The sequence below is a fragment of the Rhinatrema bivittatum genome, chromosome 11 (genome assembly GCF_901001135.1).
Source record: "Rhinatrema bivittatum chromosome 11, aRhiBiv1.1, whole genome shotgun sequence".
Classification (NCBI taxonomy): domain Eukaryota; kingdom Metazoa; phylum Chordata; class Amphibia; order Gymnophiona; family Rhinatrematidae; genus Rhinatrema; species Rhinatrema bivittatum.
In genome coordinates this window covers 64,614,744-64,629,299 of record NC_042625.1, presented here as the reverse complement: position 1 = coordinate 64,629,299, position 14,556 = coordinate 64,614,744, and the positions used below count along the sequence as shown (strand labels likewise).

Sequence of the window (14,556 nt, the reverse complement as noted above, 5' to 3'; positions counted from 1 at the left end):
GTTCAGAACAAGGCGGACTATCAAAATTAAAATAAAAAGCAGAGGTATCAATAAGCAGGAAACAAACCAATACTACTTCTGTTACAGCTCTGCGTGCAAGGTCCTAACTTGGAGTACTGTGTTCAGTTCTGGAGGCCACACCTTTGTAAAAGCCGAGGAGATGGTTCAGGATAAGGGCTACTAAAAAAAATACAAGCCCTACGAAGAAGAGCTTAAGACACTGAAAATGTATTATCTAAAGGAAAAAGGAATGAGGCTAGAGAGGGAGCAATGAATGCCTGGAATAACCTACCATTAGATGTAGTAACAACCAAAACCAGTACAATCTAAATATACTTGGGACAAACAGTGCAGTGGTCAAGGTAGGAAACCAGTAATACGAGTAGTTGCTGGGCAAAAGAAATAAAGGAAGGTGCTTGCATGTTTGCTCCAGCATATGAAAATTTGAAGGGCCAAAGAGGGGGAAAACTCAGGCCCAAGGTTTGGAGAATGGAGCCACAACTGCATCAGATTTGGTTAAAACTAATAGCAAAGATAGGACTGCTTAGGGCTGCCATGGTTAAATCATAACTAGGGTTAATCTGCATGGAGCAAGGATTACAACTTTACTAGCATAAACCTTCTCTTCCTTCCACTTCTGATTACAAAGCAGGCAACGTGCATTTTCCATGGCCATACCACAATTATGGAATTCATTACCTTTCCATGCTCGACAATAGCAAGATTACTTACATTTCAGGATGTTAAGGCTTTTCTTTTTCTTTTGGCATATTTGAGATAGTTACTTCAGGGGGCCAGTAGCTGAGTAACTGCAGTATTTTTTCTAAGATTTTCTCTTTATCAATGTATACACTTTTATATTTTGTTTTATGTATATAAAAAATGAAAACTGCTTTGAATTTATGGAAATAGAATATAAAATGGTTTAAATAAAAATAAAAACAAAATAGCAGTGATACAACTACAGCAGGTTTCCAAAGCAGCAAGGGTAATCTGTAAGGAGAGACTAAACCAATGAGTTAGGGGTAAAGTGGATGTTTTTGGACTGCAGAACTCCCCAGAGACGCGAGTGGAACAGAGTCAAACAGACCCTGTCTCCTGCTTTCCTCTCGCTGTTGATTTTCTTTTTTTTTTTTTTTTTTTTTTAAATAGCTTTCTGAGCTCAGCCTTCCCTGGCTGATAGCAGAAACAGGTCCCGACCATGGGGGGGGGCAAGGGCTAAAGCCTTCACCACCGAGCCGCTATCTGAATTTACGGTCTATGGCAGTCAATGCTACCGGACTGAGGGAGCTTGGAATCACCTACAAGCAGAAGACGGGGGAGGAAAGCTCAGCACTTACTTGGTAAAGGCAATAATATGTATCTTATCTGACCCAAGCTGGTCTCCAGGAAGATTTCAAATTTATAACTAAAATTCCAGTTAGATCCGTCTCTCCAGTTAACAATGAATAAAAGGAAAAAAAAACCAAGAAAGAAGGCATATAAGAATCAAGGGAGCGAGGAGGGTTAGTGTGATCTATGAGTGGCAGGAGAGCAGGGTAATAAGCTAAAACAGTGCAGATGAACCGAGAAGGCAGGCACCTTGTACACAGCAACTACAATCAAACAGGAAGTCTGGTGGCGTTTGATGACATAGGTTTCATGACCAAGATCCTGTCGTTAGTGAGAGGAGGAAGTCTGTTGCAATCTTGTGTCACAGTTGTCCCAGTTTAAGTGGAATTTAAGAAACAGGCCTGTTTGAATAGCCAAGCCTTAACTTTTTCTGAACTTAAGGTAAGTTGCCTCTGTAGGGCTAGTGGTATTTTGTTCCATAGTTTCGGGGCAAAACGGCTGAATACATGGAGTCTGGTTCACGTTTTTTGTGGCAGCCAGATAGGGAGAGGATAAGTGGATCATTTGGGGAAAATGGAGTTCTCTTGTGGGAGTGTAGGAGATCAGAAGCTGGGAGAGAAAAGGGCTACTAAAAATACTCAGGGGCCCAGCTTACATATTTGAAGACAAAGCAAAACGTTTTGAATTGTATCCTGTATTTTGCTGTTGGGAGCCAATGCAATTGAGTTAAGATTGGCCTTCTGGTCAGATGCTTTGGCCTCAACCAGAAATTTAGCAGTTGTAGTTTATAAGAGATGGAGAGGACAGATGTGGTCAAGCCAACTAACATGGTGGGGTTCAAGAGAGGATTTGACATGTTCCTGAAGGAAAAGTCCATAAACAGTTATTAGCCAGGAGGATTTGGGAAAGCAGCCCTTATCCCTGGGAGCATGATACAAGAAATAGATGAACTATTGGGAGAACAGACAGGTACTTGCGACAGACTGGCCACTGTCAGACAGAATGCTGGGCTAGATGGACCTTCAATCCAGCTTGGCATTTATGTTCTTGAGATCATACTGAGAGATGAGAATTGTGGTAGTTTGTGTGACTTAATGCACGCATCACAGTGGCAAGCTGTGTTTAATCAAAATAATTGGGTTTGGCAAATCTGGTGTATATGCATAAAGGAAGTCCTTACTCCTTACCACTTAGAGACTGTGGGTTTCTATTGTAAGGTTGTGGTTAAGTTGGACACCCAGACTTCACATAGGATGTAATGGAGTTTGATAGGAAGAGCAGGGATAGTAAGGGGGTGTCCTTGTCAGCTTGGATTTGGAGAGGCCAGGTTTGGGGTTGCTGAGCTATTGGGCTACTTCTTTAACAGCAGAAACATTGTTCGGTTGAGTAAACCTGGAGGCTCAGCAGGCCTTAGAGTAGCTGATTTGGTACCAGCAGCTACAATATCCCAGAAACCAGCAAGGTCAGTACTGGTAGGTTGTGGTGTCCAGTTACTATCTAGGAAGGTGAAAAAAGATGGATAAAACCATAAGCAATCACCACAGGTCATGAAGTAGCCAGGCCATTACCAGCCAGCTACCACTCCCTAGAACCAAACAGATTGACAACAGCAGGCTGGTGGAGGCTGGACACCATCCTTCAAAGCATGAGCACCTAGGGAGGTAGTGGCCTCCCTAGGTGGTAGGAGGCAACAGTCCAAGCAGCTTTTGGTAGCTGCTTGGACTGTTGCAATATTTAGAGGTGAGATGGGGAAGAGCCCAAGGGGCTGTCATCTATTGGACTGGGAACCTATATGCTTATGCCTGGAAAGTAGAAGGTGACAAACTGACTTGGATAAGGAGCAATCTTAGTGGCAGTCACTTAGTCTTATTAGCACTGTGGACAAGACTACCTAGACTGAACTGATAGTTGATCTTCCCCCAATCCTCCACCCCCACATTCATCTACTATGTTAAAATGCATCCCTCAAACCCTAAAGGGCAGAACAGCCTCAAACTGACCTTTGCCAAGATGTCCATCCTCTGCAGCATCCTCTTCATCTGCAGATCTTCATTCTCTGTGAACCTGGAGAGAAGTGGCTCCAAGTGCCCTGTCTACAGTGACAGAAAAATACAAGTCTGATCCTTCCATGTAATGTATACCAATACCTCCCCCACTCAAGTCACACTAACAGTCAGAAAGTACTTTTGCCTGAAATGTCCCATACAATACGAGTTAGAAAATGTGTAGTGCTTAGATTTATGAATGTCATAGAAACAAGACAACAGAAAGACCATATATCCTAACTCGTGTGCCCAGCCACACAACTGCTTTAATAACCCTACCACTCACTTAAGAGATCTGGATTTGTCCCATGCTTTCTTGAATTCAGATACTGTCCTGGTCTCAAATTTTCAGATGAACAATTTACATATAAATCACTATTTATGCACAAATGAAAAATTGGAAAACTGACCTCAAAAAAAGTCTCAAGATACATCTGTAGTAATTGTACTTATGACCAAAATAAAGGAGATGTTCCAAACTCAAATCATAAAATCCATTTTAAAAACTGATTACACACAAAACAAGCCAATGCCAGTTTATATTCTGGATGGAATCCCCATTAAGTGTTCTAGAACTCAGTATGGCCCATCTTTAGAAAAGTCGTGTTTATGCGAGATGTCTGAGAAATTGTTTTGCTGCAGAGGGTGTGCCAAGCAGGACAGGACAGACTGAGCAAGGAAGTCACAGCATGCCTACATACACTTCCTAGCTGCCTCATAATAGAATAGCAAATAACCACAAAAACAATTTCTTTCCTAGTGCACTGCCATAGATTGCAGGTGATATCTGGCTTGGCCATTGCTTCTTGGCACTTAGGGATCCTCTGCTCTAGAGCATGATCACGATCACACATCCCTCCCCCAATACTAAGTTTTTCAGTCTAATCTCAATTGGCTTTTGTTGTAGACCATGCACCATTTTTACTCTGGTTTTTATCTGCATTCTCTTTGAGAATAGCCTCCAGAACTAGACAATATTTTAGATGAGGTCTCAATATCCCATAGGGAAGCATTTTCACCTTTTTTCCTACTCATTAAACCTTGCCCTGTGCATCTAGTATCCCATTTTTGCTACCTTGACATTGGAAATGAAATGATCATTCAGACAATCCTTTTGTGGTTAGTGCTCTGTCACATCCCATCATGTAAATCGTTCTCTGATTTCTGTTCCTCAAATCCAAGCTTGTTGGTGCAAATTAGTATCTCACCCTGCCCCTGTATACTGAAGAGCTTCCAAAACTCTGTCCTAAGTCCCACAGCCTGTTGGGTTTTCAGGATATCCACAATGAATATGCATGAGGTAAATCTGTATATGCTGGGCATCCAAAGACGTTCAATGTTACCCTGAAATCTTGATTGGCTGTGGAGTCAATAGGACAGATTCAGGAAGCCCTGGTTTTTGCGGCCCCAAATGCACGATTCTGCACTTTTTGCATTGAATCCCCAATGCCACTTCAAAATTCTTGATCATGTTGCATAGTTTACTCCATTTCAGATAACATTGCTAAAATACATGCCTTCCTTTCTGAGCAAGCCACCACACTTATCCACTCTTATCACCTCTCACTTAAGACTAATGCAAATTGCTTTTCTTAGTCTTCCACTGAAATGTATTCAAAATTCAGCTGCACAATTTCTCTTCAATGTTATTGCCATGCAACTCCTCTTAAGTCACTACATTGGCTCAGCATCCAAGTCCACAAACCAGTCAAGCTTCTAATATGCCTGCAAATGCATTTATTCTTCAGCTCATTACTTATCCTCTCTCTGCACCCTTCATCACTGGGCAAGCTGGCAGTGGAAAAGGGCACATGAGCAACTTTCAACTCTATGCTTTCCACCTTGTGGTACAGTATGCCAAGAATAAAAACTTCCTTAGTCCTTGTGTCATGCTTCCTCTGACTGTATTCAAATCCAGTATAAACTCACCTTGAGGCTGCTTTCAAATTAACCACTTCTCGTCAGTAAATGTACTTCTAAACTTTTTTCATCTAGGTTTGTCTTTCCTAAAGCTAAAAGTTCCATGGTGCAGGGACCATCTTCTGTGTATATGTACAGTGTTGTGTATGTTTAGTAGCACTTTCGTGATAGTTGCTAAGCTTGATATCTTCTGCAATAAGGCAAATCTTTCCTTCTAAACCTTCTGCAATATCGCTCAAAGAAATTGAACAGAAATGTTCCCAGGACTGACTAGAGGCATTCCACTAGTCACCTTCCTTTTCTCAGAAGTCAGTTTTACCACTACCCTATTATCTACCCCTCAATCACTTTCTAATCCAGTCCATCACTTTGAGATGGCTGCTCAGTTTATGAGCCTCCTATGCAGGACATTATCAAAAGCTTGCCTGAAATTAAGAAAACCACATCTAATCAAAGACACTGATCCGATTTTTTTGTGGACATCTGAGGACACCCTAGAACTTCAGCTTTTGCCATCCCACACTCCTACCAGCACATTAGAAGGTGCATGCCATAGGATCACATCAACTTAACTTACAAAGACATTCAAGCTGCTGAGGTCAGCACCATTTATACTGCTCTTTGCTTCCTATTACTCCACTAGGTTTCCTTTTTCTGATGCTAATGCTCCCCAATTCTATTTCCCCACTACAAACCATTCTATTCAAGTCTACTGGCCTACATTCATCTCCCCAGCTCCTCTTGCCTTCTTCATGGCTCTCAAGCTTCAAAGTTTTCTCATCTAGCTATTTCTCTTAAGAGAGCATTTCAACCTCATCCTCCTTGGAGTTGAAATGTGATTAAGTACAGAAAAAAAAAAAGCAGCAAGAGACATTAATCCTAATCCTGGCTCTTTAATGCAACTCACATCACTGTGCATATAAACTCATTAACCCTCCACAACCTTACCCAATTACTCCTCCTCCCCCCCCCCCCCCCCTCTCATGTTCCCTATAAAATTACCCATTCATGATCTCATTTCCTCCAACTTCACTTTGATGGAGACCTAGTTTCCCCCTCACCCAATGACTGCTTCAAGTAGCCACACTCTGTCATGGAGATTAATCTTTCCTCCCACAGACCTTGCTCTGTAGCAGCATGGTAGGTTGGTACTTTAACAAAAATTGGGATCCCAAAAGTCAAATGCAAGTGTTCAAACCTATACCAGATGACATTCACTTTATTAAATTTGTGCTGTTACTGAACAATTTCTCTTGCCACGTTTTCCAATAGGACCATCATACCACCCACACTGAGTTTACATATATTGTTTTCTCACCCTTCAGCACAACTGGTTCATATATAATCATTGGTCCAAACACAGTCTTTGTAAGTCAATTTTTATATTGCACTTTAAAAAAATAAGTTGCTTCCTTTCTATTACTTTGAAGAGAAGTAACCTGCTCAGTTCTTTTGTACTGTACTTAAAAATAAGCAACCTTCCCTGTTTTTACTTGAAGAGAAGAAGCTCACCCAATGTGATATCACGTTTCATGGATGCTGCTTCAGGGCACCGAGCAATAACTTCTTTTAACGGTTGTTCCAAAGGTTTCTTCAGCACAATGTTCCACCAAATTTGGATTCTTCATCAATTAGTCTCAGACTTTCATCTTATGCACATGCCTGAGAAACTAGATGCTCTGGTCTGATGAAACCAAGATTAAACTCTTTGGCCTGAATGCTAAGTGTCCTGTCTGAAGGAAACCAGACACTGATCAACTAGAAAATACCATTCCCTGGTGGCAGCATCATGCTGTGGGTATGTGTTTCAGCTACAGGAACTGGAAGACTAGTCAGGATCAAGGGAAAAATAAAATGGAGCTAAGTACAGAGAGATCCTTTATGAAAACTTGTTCCAGAGCACTCTGGACCTCAGAATGGGGCAATGAATCACCTTCCAAACAGAACCATGACCATAAGCACAGAGCCAAGACACAGGAGTGGCTTCAGCTAGAGCTCTGACATGAACATCTCTACAGAGACCTGAAAATAGCTGAGCATTGATGCTCAGCCTTCCAACTTGATAAGAGCTTGAGAGGATCTGCAGAGAAGAATGGGAGAAAATCCCCAAATCCAGGTGTGCCAAGACTGTAACGTCACACCTAAAGTGACTTGAGGCTGTAATCACTGCAAAAGGTGCCTCAAAGTACTGAGTAAAAGGTCTGAATACTTATGTAAATGTGATACTTCAGGGTTTTTGTTTTTAATTTGCACAAATTTCTACAAATTTGATTTTGCTTTGTCATTATGGGGTATTGTATGTAGATTTCAGGAAAATATGCATGTTATCCATTTTAAAATAAGGCTGTAACGTAACAAAATGTGGAAAAAGTGGAGTCCATACTTTCTGAATGTACTGTATATAATGGCACAGTGTTGCATACCTCTAGTAGTAAATATGAACTGCAATGGTATAATTTTTCAAACTGTAGTGTTTTTTGACCCCTGATGGTCACTGGAATACCAGGGGTGGATCGGGCATCCCCTGGTGGGCCGATCGCTCCAGTCACATGGTCTGCCATGTGCAGCCGTGACAGAGCCGCACTCGGCAGACCACGTGATGTGTCCTGGGCGGCGAATACCTGGGCCGGTCCGACATCGTGAATCCGCCACTGCTGGAATATTAACATACTAAATCGTATACACAAAGTAACCCAGTGTAAGTTGTATTTTTTGAGCTCTCTTTTTGATCTTAGGTTCTGGTCGTTACACATTCCTTTGTCCATTCAAACTGCTCTCTGCTGAGACTGCCTCTCTATGGCAAATACCTTGCTTACATCTAAAGCTAATCAAATAGCCTACAGATAAATGTGTCACATTTTTCTAAGCAATTTAGATTTTTTCAGTACCTTGAGAAATATATAAACATAGTGTGCCCCAGACAGGAAGAGATCATGTCTGAAGGAGGGGGCGGGGTACAAGAACCAAAAAAACAATACAAGAAGAAAGATGAGACCTTGGTTGTACCTGCAGGTTTGGCACTAGCAACAGTTTGGAGATCTTGGTCCTGCTGTCGATGAGGCTATTCCAATCCAAGAGGTCCACGGTGCTGGGTACAGAGGAGAGGGAGAGTGATTATAGGCAGGAAGAGGGTCCCTCAATTCTCAGGGATAGGGAAAGAATCCCTGATAATTACAAGGATCCTTGCTCTGACTTGTATGAGCAGTGAGTCTCTAAATATTTACAGGAATCCTGCCCCCCCCCCCCCCTCAGATTTTGCTCTTTATCCCTATGACGTATTCTGAATGTTTTCTTGCCAGACATATCCCATTTTAACATATATTTCTCAGAAATTATTCAGAGACACTACCCATTATACAACACATACATTTCTAGGTACTACTATGTATCCTAATTCTTAATAAAGAATTAGAAGTTAAACTTAAGCAGTAATGGTATAAAAAGAAAATTGCTGGAAGTCAGTTGCGCTTCTTTAATACAGAAACAGGTACAATGAAACTGTTCTAATACAAAGAAGGAGGGCACATTACTTTGAAGAGAAAGAACTGAAACTGATATACATTCCAGAGTGTTGAAAGAACTGAAAAATGAAATTGCAGACACATTAAGTAATTAATAAACTTATCTTTAGAATGATCTACGGTACCTGGAGGTACGACAGTTTTTAAAAAGGGTTCCAGAGGTGATCCAGGAAACTACAGATCAGTGAGTGACGTCAGTGCCGTGCAAAATAGTAGAAACTATTATAAAGAACAAAATTACTGAATATACAGATAGTCATAACAGACAAAGCCAAGATGGATTTAGCCTAGGAAAGTCTTGCCTCAATCTGCTATGTTTTTTGAAGGTATAAAACAAACATGTGGATAAAGGTGAGCCAGATATAGTATATCTGGATTTCAAAAAAAAGAGACAGACATTTGACAAAGTCCCTCAGGAAATTAAAAAGTCATGAAATAGGAGGCAATGTCCTATTGTGGATAGGGAACTGGTTATAAAATAGAAAAACAGAATATGGCTAAATGGTCAAGTTTCTCAATGGAGAAAGGTGAATAGTAGAGTGCCCCAGGGATCTGTACTGGGACCATTGCTTTTTAACATTTATAAATGACTTGGAAATGAGAACAATGAGTGAAGTGATCAAATTTGCAGATGAGAAAATTGTTGAAAGTTGTTAAATCACAAGAGGATTGAAGAAATTGCAAGAGGACCTTGTAAGACTGGGAGATTGGACATGCAAATGGAAGATGAGATTTAATGTGCACAACTGCAAAGTGATGAACTTGGGGAAGAGTAATCTAAATTACAGTTACACAATGCAAGATTCCAGATTAGGAATCACAACTCAGTTAAGAGGATCTAGGCGTCATTGCCCTCTGCTCACTGTGGCAGCAGCCAAAAAAAGCAACATAGAATGCTAGGCATTAGGAAAGGAATGCAAAATAAAGCAGAGACTATCATAATGAAAATCACTCCATGGTGTGGACTACATCTTGAGTGTCACACAATTCTGGTCACCATCTCAAAAAAAAATATATAGAAGAATTAGAAAGTTCAGAGAAGGGTGACCAAAATCATAAAAGGAATGGAATAATTCCCTTATGAGGAAAGGCTAACGAGGTTAAGGCTTTTCAGCTTGGAGAAGAGATGGCTGAAGGGAGATATGATAGAAGTCTATAAAATAATGAGCAGAATGGGCAGGTAAATGCAAGTCAGTTTATCTTTTCAAAAAGTACAAACACTAGGGGACATGCAATGAAGTTACTAAGTAGTACATTTAAAACAAATAGAACATTTTCTTCACTCAATGCATAATTAAGCTCTGGAATTTGTTGCCATATGGCATAGTGAAAGCTGTTAATGTAGCTTGGTTTTAAAAAAGGTTTGGACAAGTTCCTGAAGGAAGGGTCCATAAACCATAAGGTGAACTTACAGAAAACCACTGCTTATCCTTGGGAGAAGCAGAATGGAATCAACCATTTGCAACCTGGATTAGCCACTGTTGGAAACAGGATACCGGGGCTTGATGGACTTTTGGTCTGACCCAGTTTGGCAAATTATGTTCTTATGTTTCAGTAATAAAAGAATACCAACTTATCTGTGCCAGACTGTTTAAAATGAATGTCTGTCTTATGACAATTCGCTTTCTATCAAAATGACACACTGTCTCTGGTCAGTGCCTCAGGGTGTACAATGAACACATGTATGTAGGGCACCTACCCAGAAACACCCAGGTCTTCCCCAGTGAACCAATGCTGGCTCTCAGCCTTGGTCACAATGCCCAGATTCTCTAATGTCTCCTGTAACTGCTTTGCCTCCAGTTGGATGTCCACGACTGCCATCCCAGCCTTCCCTTGCTCCGCTGCCAGCTGATGGAAGAATCTTTGCCATCGGATCAAAACTTCTGAGAACTGTAGCTGAGGAGAGAAAGCACAACTGCAAATGTCAGAAACTTCCACTATCTGCTAGCTGCGCTCAATTCTTAAGATTGTACGAGTCACTAGGTTGGAAACAAATTGTTTCACAACCCACACACAAATGTGGGTATACTCTAGATCAGGGGTTGGGAACCCATGGCTCGCGAGCCAGATATGGCTCTTTTGAGGGCTGCATCTGGCTCGCAGACAGTCGCCACACTTTCCCGCTGACCCAGCTGCTCCCCTGTCCTCCTCCGCCCGGGCTTAAAATGCTGTCAGCCCGGGCGGAACGCGGCAGGACAGCTGGAGTCAGCGGCACCGGTGTGCTCTCTTCTTCACCCCCCCCCGCGGCCCGGAAGAGGAAGTGGAGAGTATCGGGTGCGTGCGCGGCAAGAAGAGGCCACGCTAGTGCGCTTGGCATCGGCCCGAAGAAAAGAAGGCCAAGCGCACTAGCATGGCCTCTTCTTGCTGCGCAGCCACCCGATACTCTCCACTTCCTCTTCCGGGCCGCAGGGGGGGCCCTCTGTGTGTGTGTGTGTGTGTGTGTGTGTGATTGCATGTATGTGAATGATTGAGAGCCTGTATATGTGAAAGAGAGTATGTCTGTGATTGAGAGCCTGCCTGTGAGAGAGAGAGAGAGAGCATGAATGTAAGTTTACCATTGGGAACCTGTATGTGTAAGTTTGTGATTGAAAACCTGTTTGTGTGAAAGAGTGTGTGTATGATTGAGATCCTGTGTGTGAGAGAGATAATGTGTATGCATGATTAAGAGCCTGTGTGTATAAGTAAGAGAGAGACCATGTGTGTCTGTGTGTGATTGAGAGCTGGTTTAGATGAAGGGAGCATGTGAGTATGTGATTGAGAGCCTGTGTTTAAATGAGAGAGAGAGACCATGTGTGTCTGTGTGTGATTGAGAGCTGGTTTAGGTGAAGGGAGCATGTGAGTATGTGATTGAGAGCCTGTGTGTAAATGAGAGAAAGAGAGGACATGTTTGTAAGCATGTGAATGAGAGTCTGTGTGTGAGAGAAAAAGACAGCATGTATTTATGTGATTGAAAGCCTGTGTGTGTGTGTAAGCGTGAAAAGATAGCATGTGTGTAAATGTGTAATTAAGAGCCTATATAAGTGAGAGAAAAAACATGTGTATATGTGAGTACTGAGAGCATGTGTGTATAGGTGTGTCATTGAGAGCCAGTGTGAGAGAGAGCGCTGGTATGTGACAGAGAGGAGAAAGTTCCAAGCAAACCACCCCGCCTCCTGCTAATTCAGAACAATCTCAGGACACCTGGATATCAAACGTTCCCAGGTATGCAGAGCAAAAAAATTTTTGTATCCTTATTTTTCATTACTGGGTCTTTGTGTCTGCTATTTTGAAATATTTTGTTGGTATCTGGAAATGTTTTATATGAGTTTTTAATTATTGGATATTCCACTCATCAGCTGTTTCGAAATATGTTCTTTTTGTTAGTACAGTTTTACTGCTGATGATTTTATATTTCTTGATTTGTTTTATAAGGATGTTTGATGTTTCTTTTTTCCTTTGTTACACTGCATACAGAGACTCTGGCTTGTTGCAGTTTCCAATTCAGTTTTTTCTGCATGCTTCTTGTTATGCGTTTTGGTCTCTTTATTCTATGTTAGGTGAGGGACAGCACGTGATTCAGGTGAGGTTTTCTGCTGGCGTGTAGTTTCTGTGTAGGACTCTATAGCAGCCTGACTTGGTCCGTTTTCCTAATAGGAGATGTATTGGTGTAATATTTTCAGAGACTTATTGTACTTTAAAAGTGTGATCTTACATAAAATGCACACATTTACTTGTATTGAGTTTTAAACATATTGTATGGCTCTCATGGAATTACATTTTAAAATATGTGGCGTTTATGGCTCTCTCAGCCAAAAAGGTTCCTGACCCCTGCTCTAGATTTTGTATTTACCAACCTCTCTTAGGCAGACTATTTTTCAAACAGTCCCCTTGTCCAATCATTTAATATCTTTCTTACCCTGTTTTTAAGCAGGGTGAGACTCCAATATGGTGAAAATGCCATCTTACCAAACAGATTTTGTTGAGATTATACATTTTAGTGAATGTTTGGCTACAGAGTTGGAGGCGTGTATACATGACATTAGCTAACTGGGAATCTGCTGTGACTAAAGCTTTAAATACTGTCACCCCTGTAAAGAAATGAGAGTGTCTTGTTAAAACAAAACAAAAAAACCCCAAAAACCACCCATTGTTTTCTCAGGAACTTAGAGATTGAAAATGCTCAATGTCAAGAAAGAACGCCTATGTTACTGGAGGTGTACATCAGAAACTATCAACATAAAAGAGCTCCTGAAAAGTACAAGGATGAAATGGACAATGCTGAAAAAGCATTCTATTCATCTCAAAATTCAGGCAGCAGGTTACACAGTCCTAAGGAATTGTTTAATAAATAGTTTGTAAGCTATTTCACATAAAACACACTTCTGCATCTACTTCACCAGTTAGATCAAGTGCTTGGAATTGTGATGATTAGATGACAAATAGCTCATGCAAACATGCCAACATTTCGGTAGCATTCTCTGCCCTTCCAAGGTGGTCTGAATTTGCCCTGAATCACATAAGGCTCTGTGGTCTTGTTTTGATACAGTGGATGCTTTCTCTAAGCCAAACACTGCCTATTGTCCTTTAAATTCTTACAATACCATTTTAAAGGCTTCAAAACCAGTGTCTGCACCTTTGACAGATTTAATTTCTCTCTCAGAAGGATATGTCCCTGACTCTTTAAAGTTGACCTCTTTAAAACCACTACTTAAAAAAATCCAATTTGACCCAAGAGACCCAGCCAATTACAGATTAAACTCTTCACTGTCATTTGTTGTGAATATTGTTGAATATGTGGTTCTGAAGCAGTTGACCACCTTCCTTAAATGACCATCAAGTGTTAGATCCTGCACAATTTGGATTCAGAAAAAACCCTAAACAGAAATTCTTTTCTCTTTTTCATTCTCTAAGAAGGGGTATGGATGCTGGTAAGAGATAGGTCGATCATAGTAGACATTATGTCCTCATTTGATATCATTGACCATCAAATCTTAATTTATCGTTAAAGGAATGTGGTGTCTCAGGGATAGTCCTTAAATGGTTTAAATCATACTTATCCGACTGCCAAAAGGTGGCCAGAATTAGGACATTGACCTCTAAATGGTATTCCCTCATGACTGGAGTCCCCCAGGGATCTGATCTGTCAGCCATGTTTAATATTTACCTGTCTCCTATCTGTAAACTTACTGGCAGTTTCTCTGGTCATCCAGTTGTACGCCAATCACATTCAGCTTTATATTTAAGCTGAATCATCTTGGGAAAATGGTGTTAGTAGTTTCCTGCTGTATGTCTGCAATAAAGCAATGGTTGGCACACAACAGGATGATTGAACTTAGCCAAAACAGAAATGGTTAGGGCTAGATTCAAAGCCTCATTCTAGCCACATTCCTTTCTGTAGTGATAGACTCTACTATTGTTCAACCTCCACTAAAGCGAAAAGTCCTGGTGTAATAATAGATTTGACCTGGTTATTTAAACATGAAACCAGAATCAATTACCCATTCCAGCTTTTATAAATTACGTGTGATCCTTTCAGACCTTTACTGTCTCCATCTGATTGGTAGTGCAGGCCCTGATTATGCCCCTTTTGGATTTATTACAATTCCCTGTATGTTCTCCCAGCCTCAACATTACAAGCAATGCATCTTTTACAAAATGCTGCTCCTAGGCTAATTAATGGAGGGAGCACATTTCACCAAGCTTCCAGTAGAACGGAGAGTCAAATATAAAGTTGGTAAACAAGATATTAGCTCTCGAGG

The 14,556-nt window shown here is 41.1% G+C and overlaps 1 protein-coding gene across 1 annotated transcript in view; it reads right to left on the bottom strand.

Annotated features, from left to right (window-relative positions):
- LOC115100895 (proline dehydrogenase 1, mitochondrial-like) overlaps positions 1 to 14,556 on the bottom strand; it is a 55,366-nt gene that overhangs the window by 17,122 nt on the left and 23,688 nt on the right. Inside the window, exons 6-8 of the mRNA XM_029619954.1 lie at positions 10,518 to 10,714; positions 8,304 to 8,385; positions 3,333 to 3,425 (exon numbers count right to left, since the gene is read on the bottom strand). Of these exons, the coding sequence (XP_029475814.1) occupies positions 3,333 to 3,425; positions 8,304 to 8,385; positions 10,518 to 10,714 (372 nt within the window). The remainder of the gene's footprint in view (positions 1 to 3,332; positions 3,426 to 8,303; positions 8,386 to 10,517; positions 10,715 to 14,556) is intronic.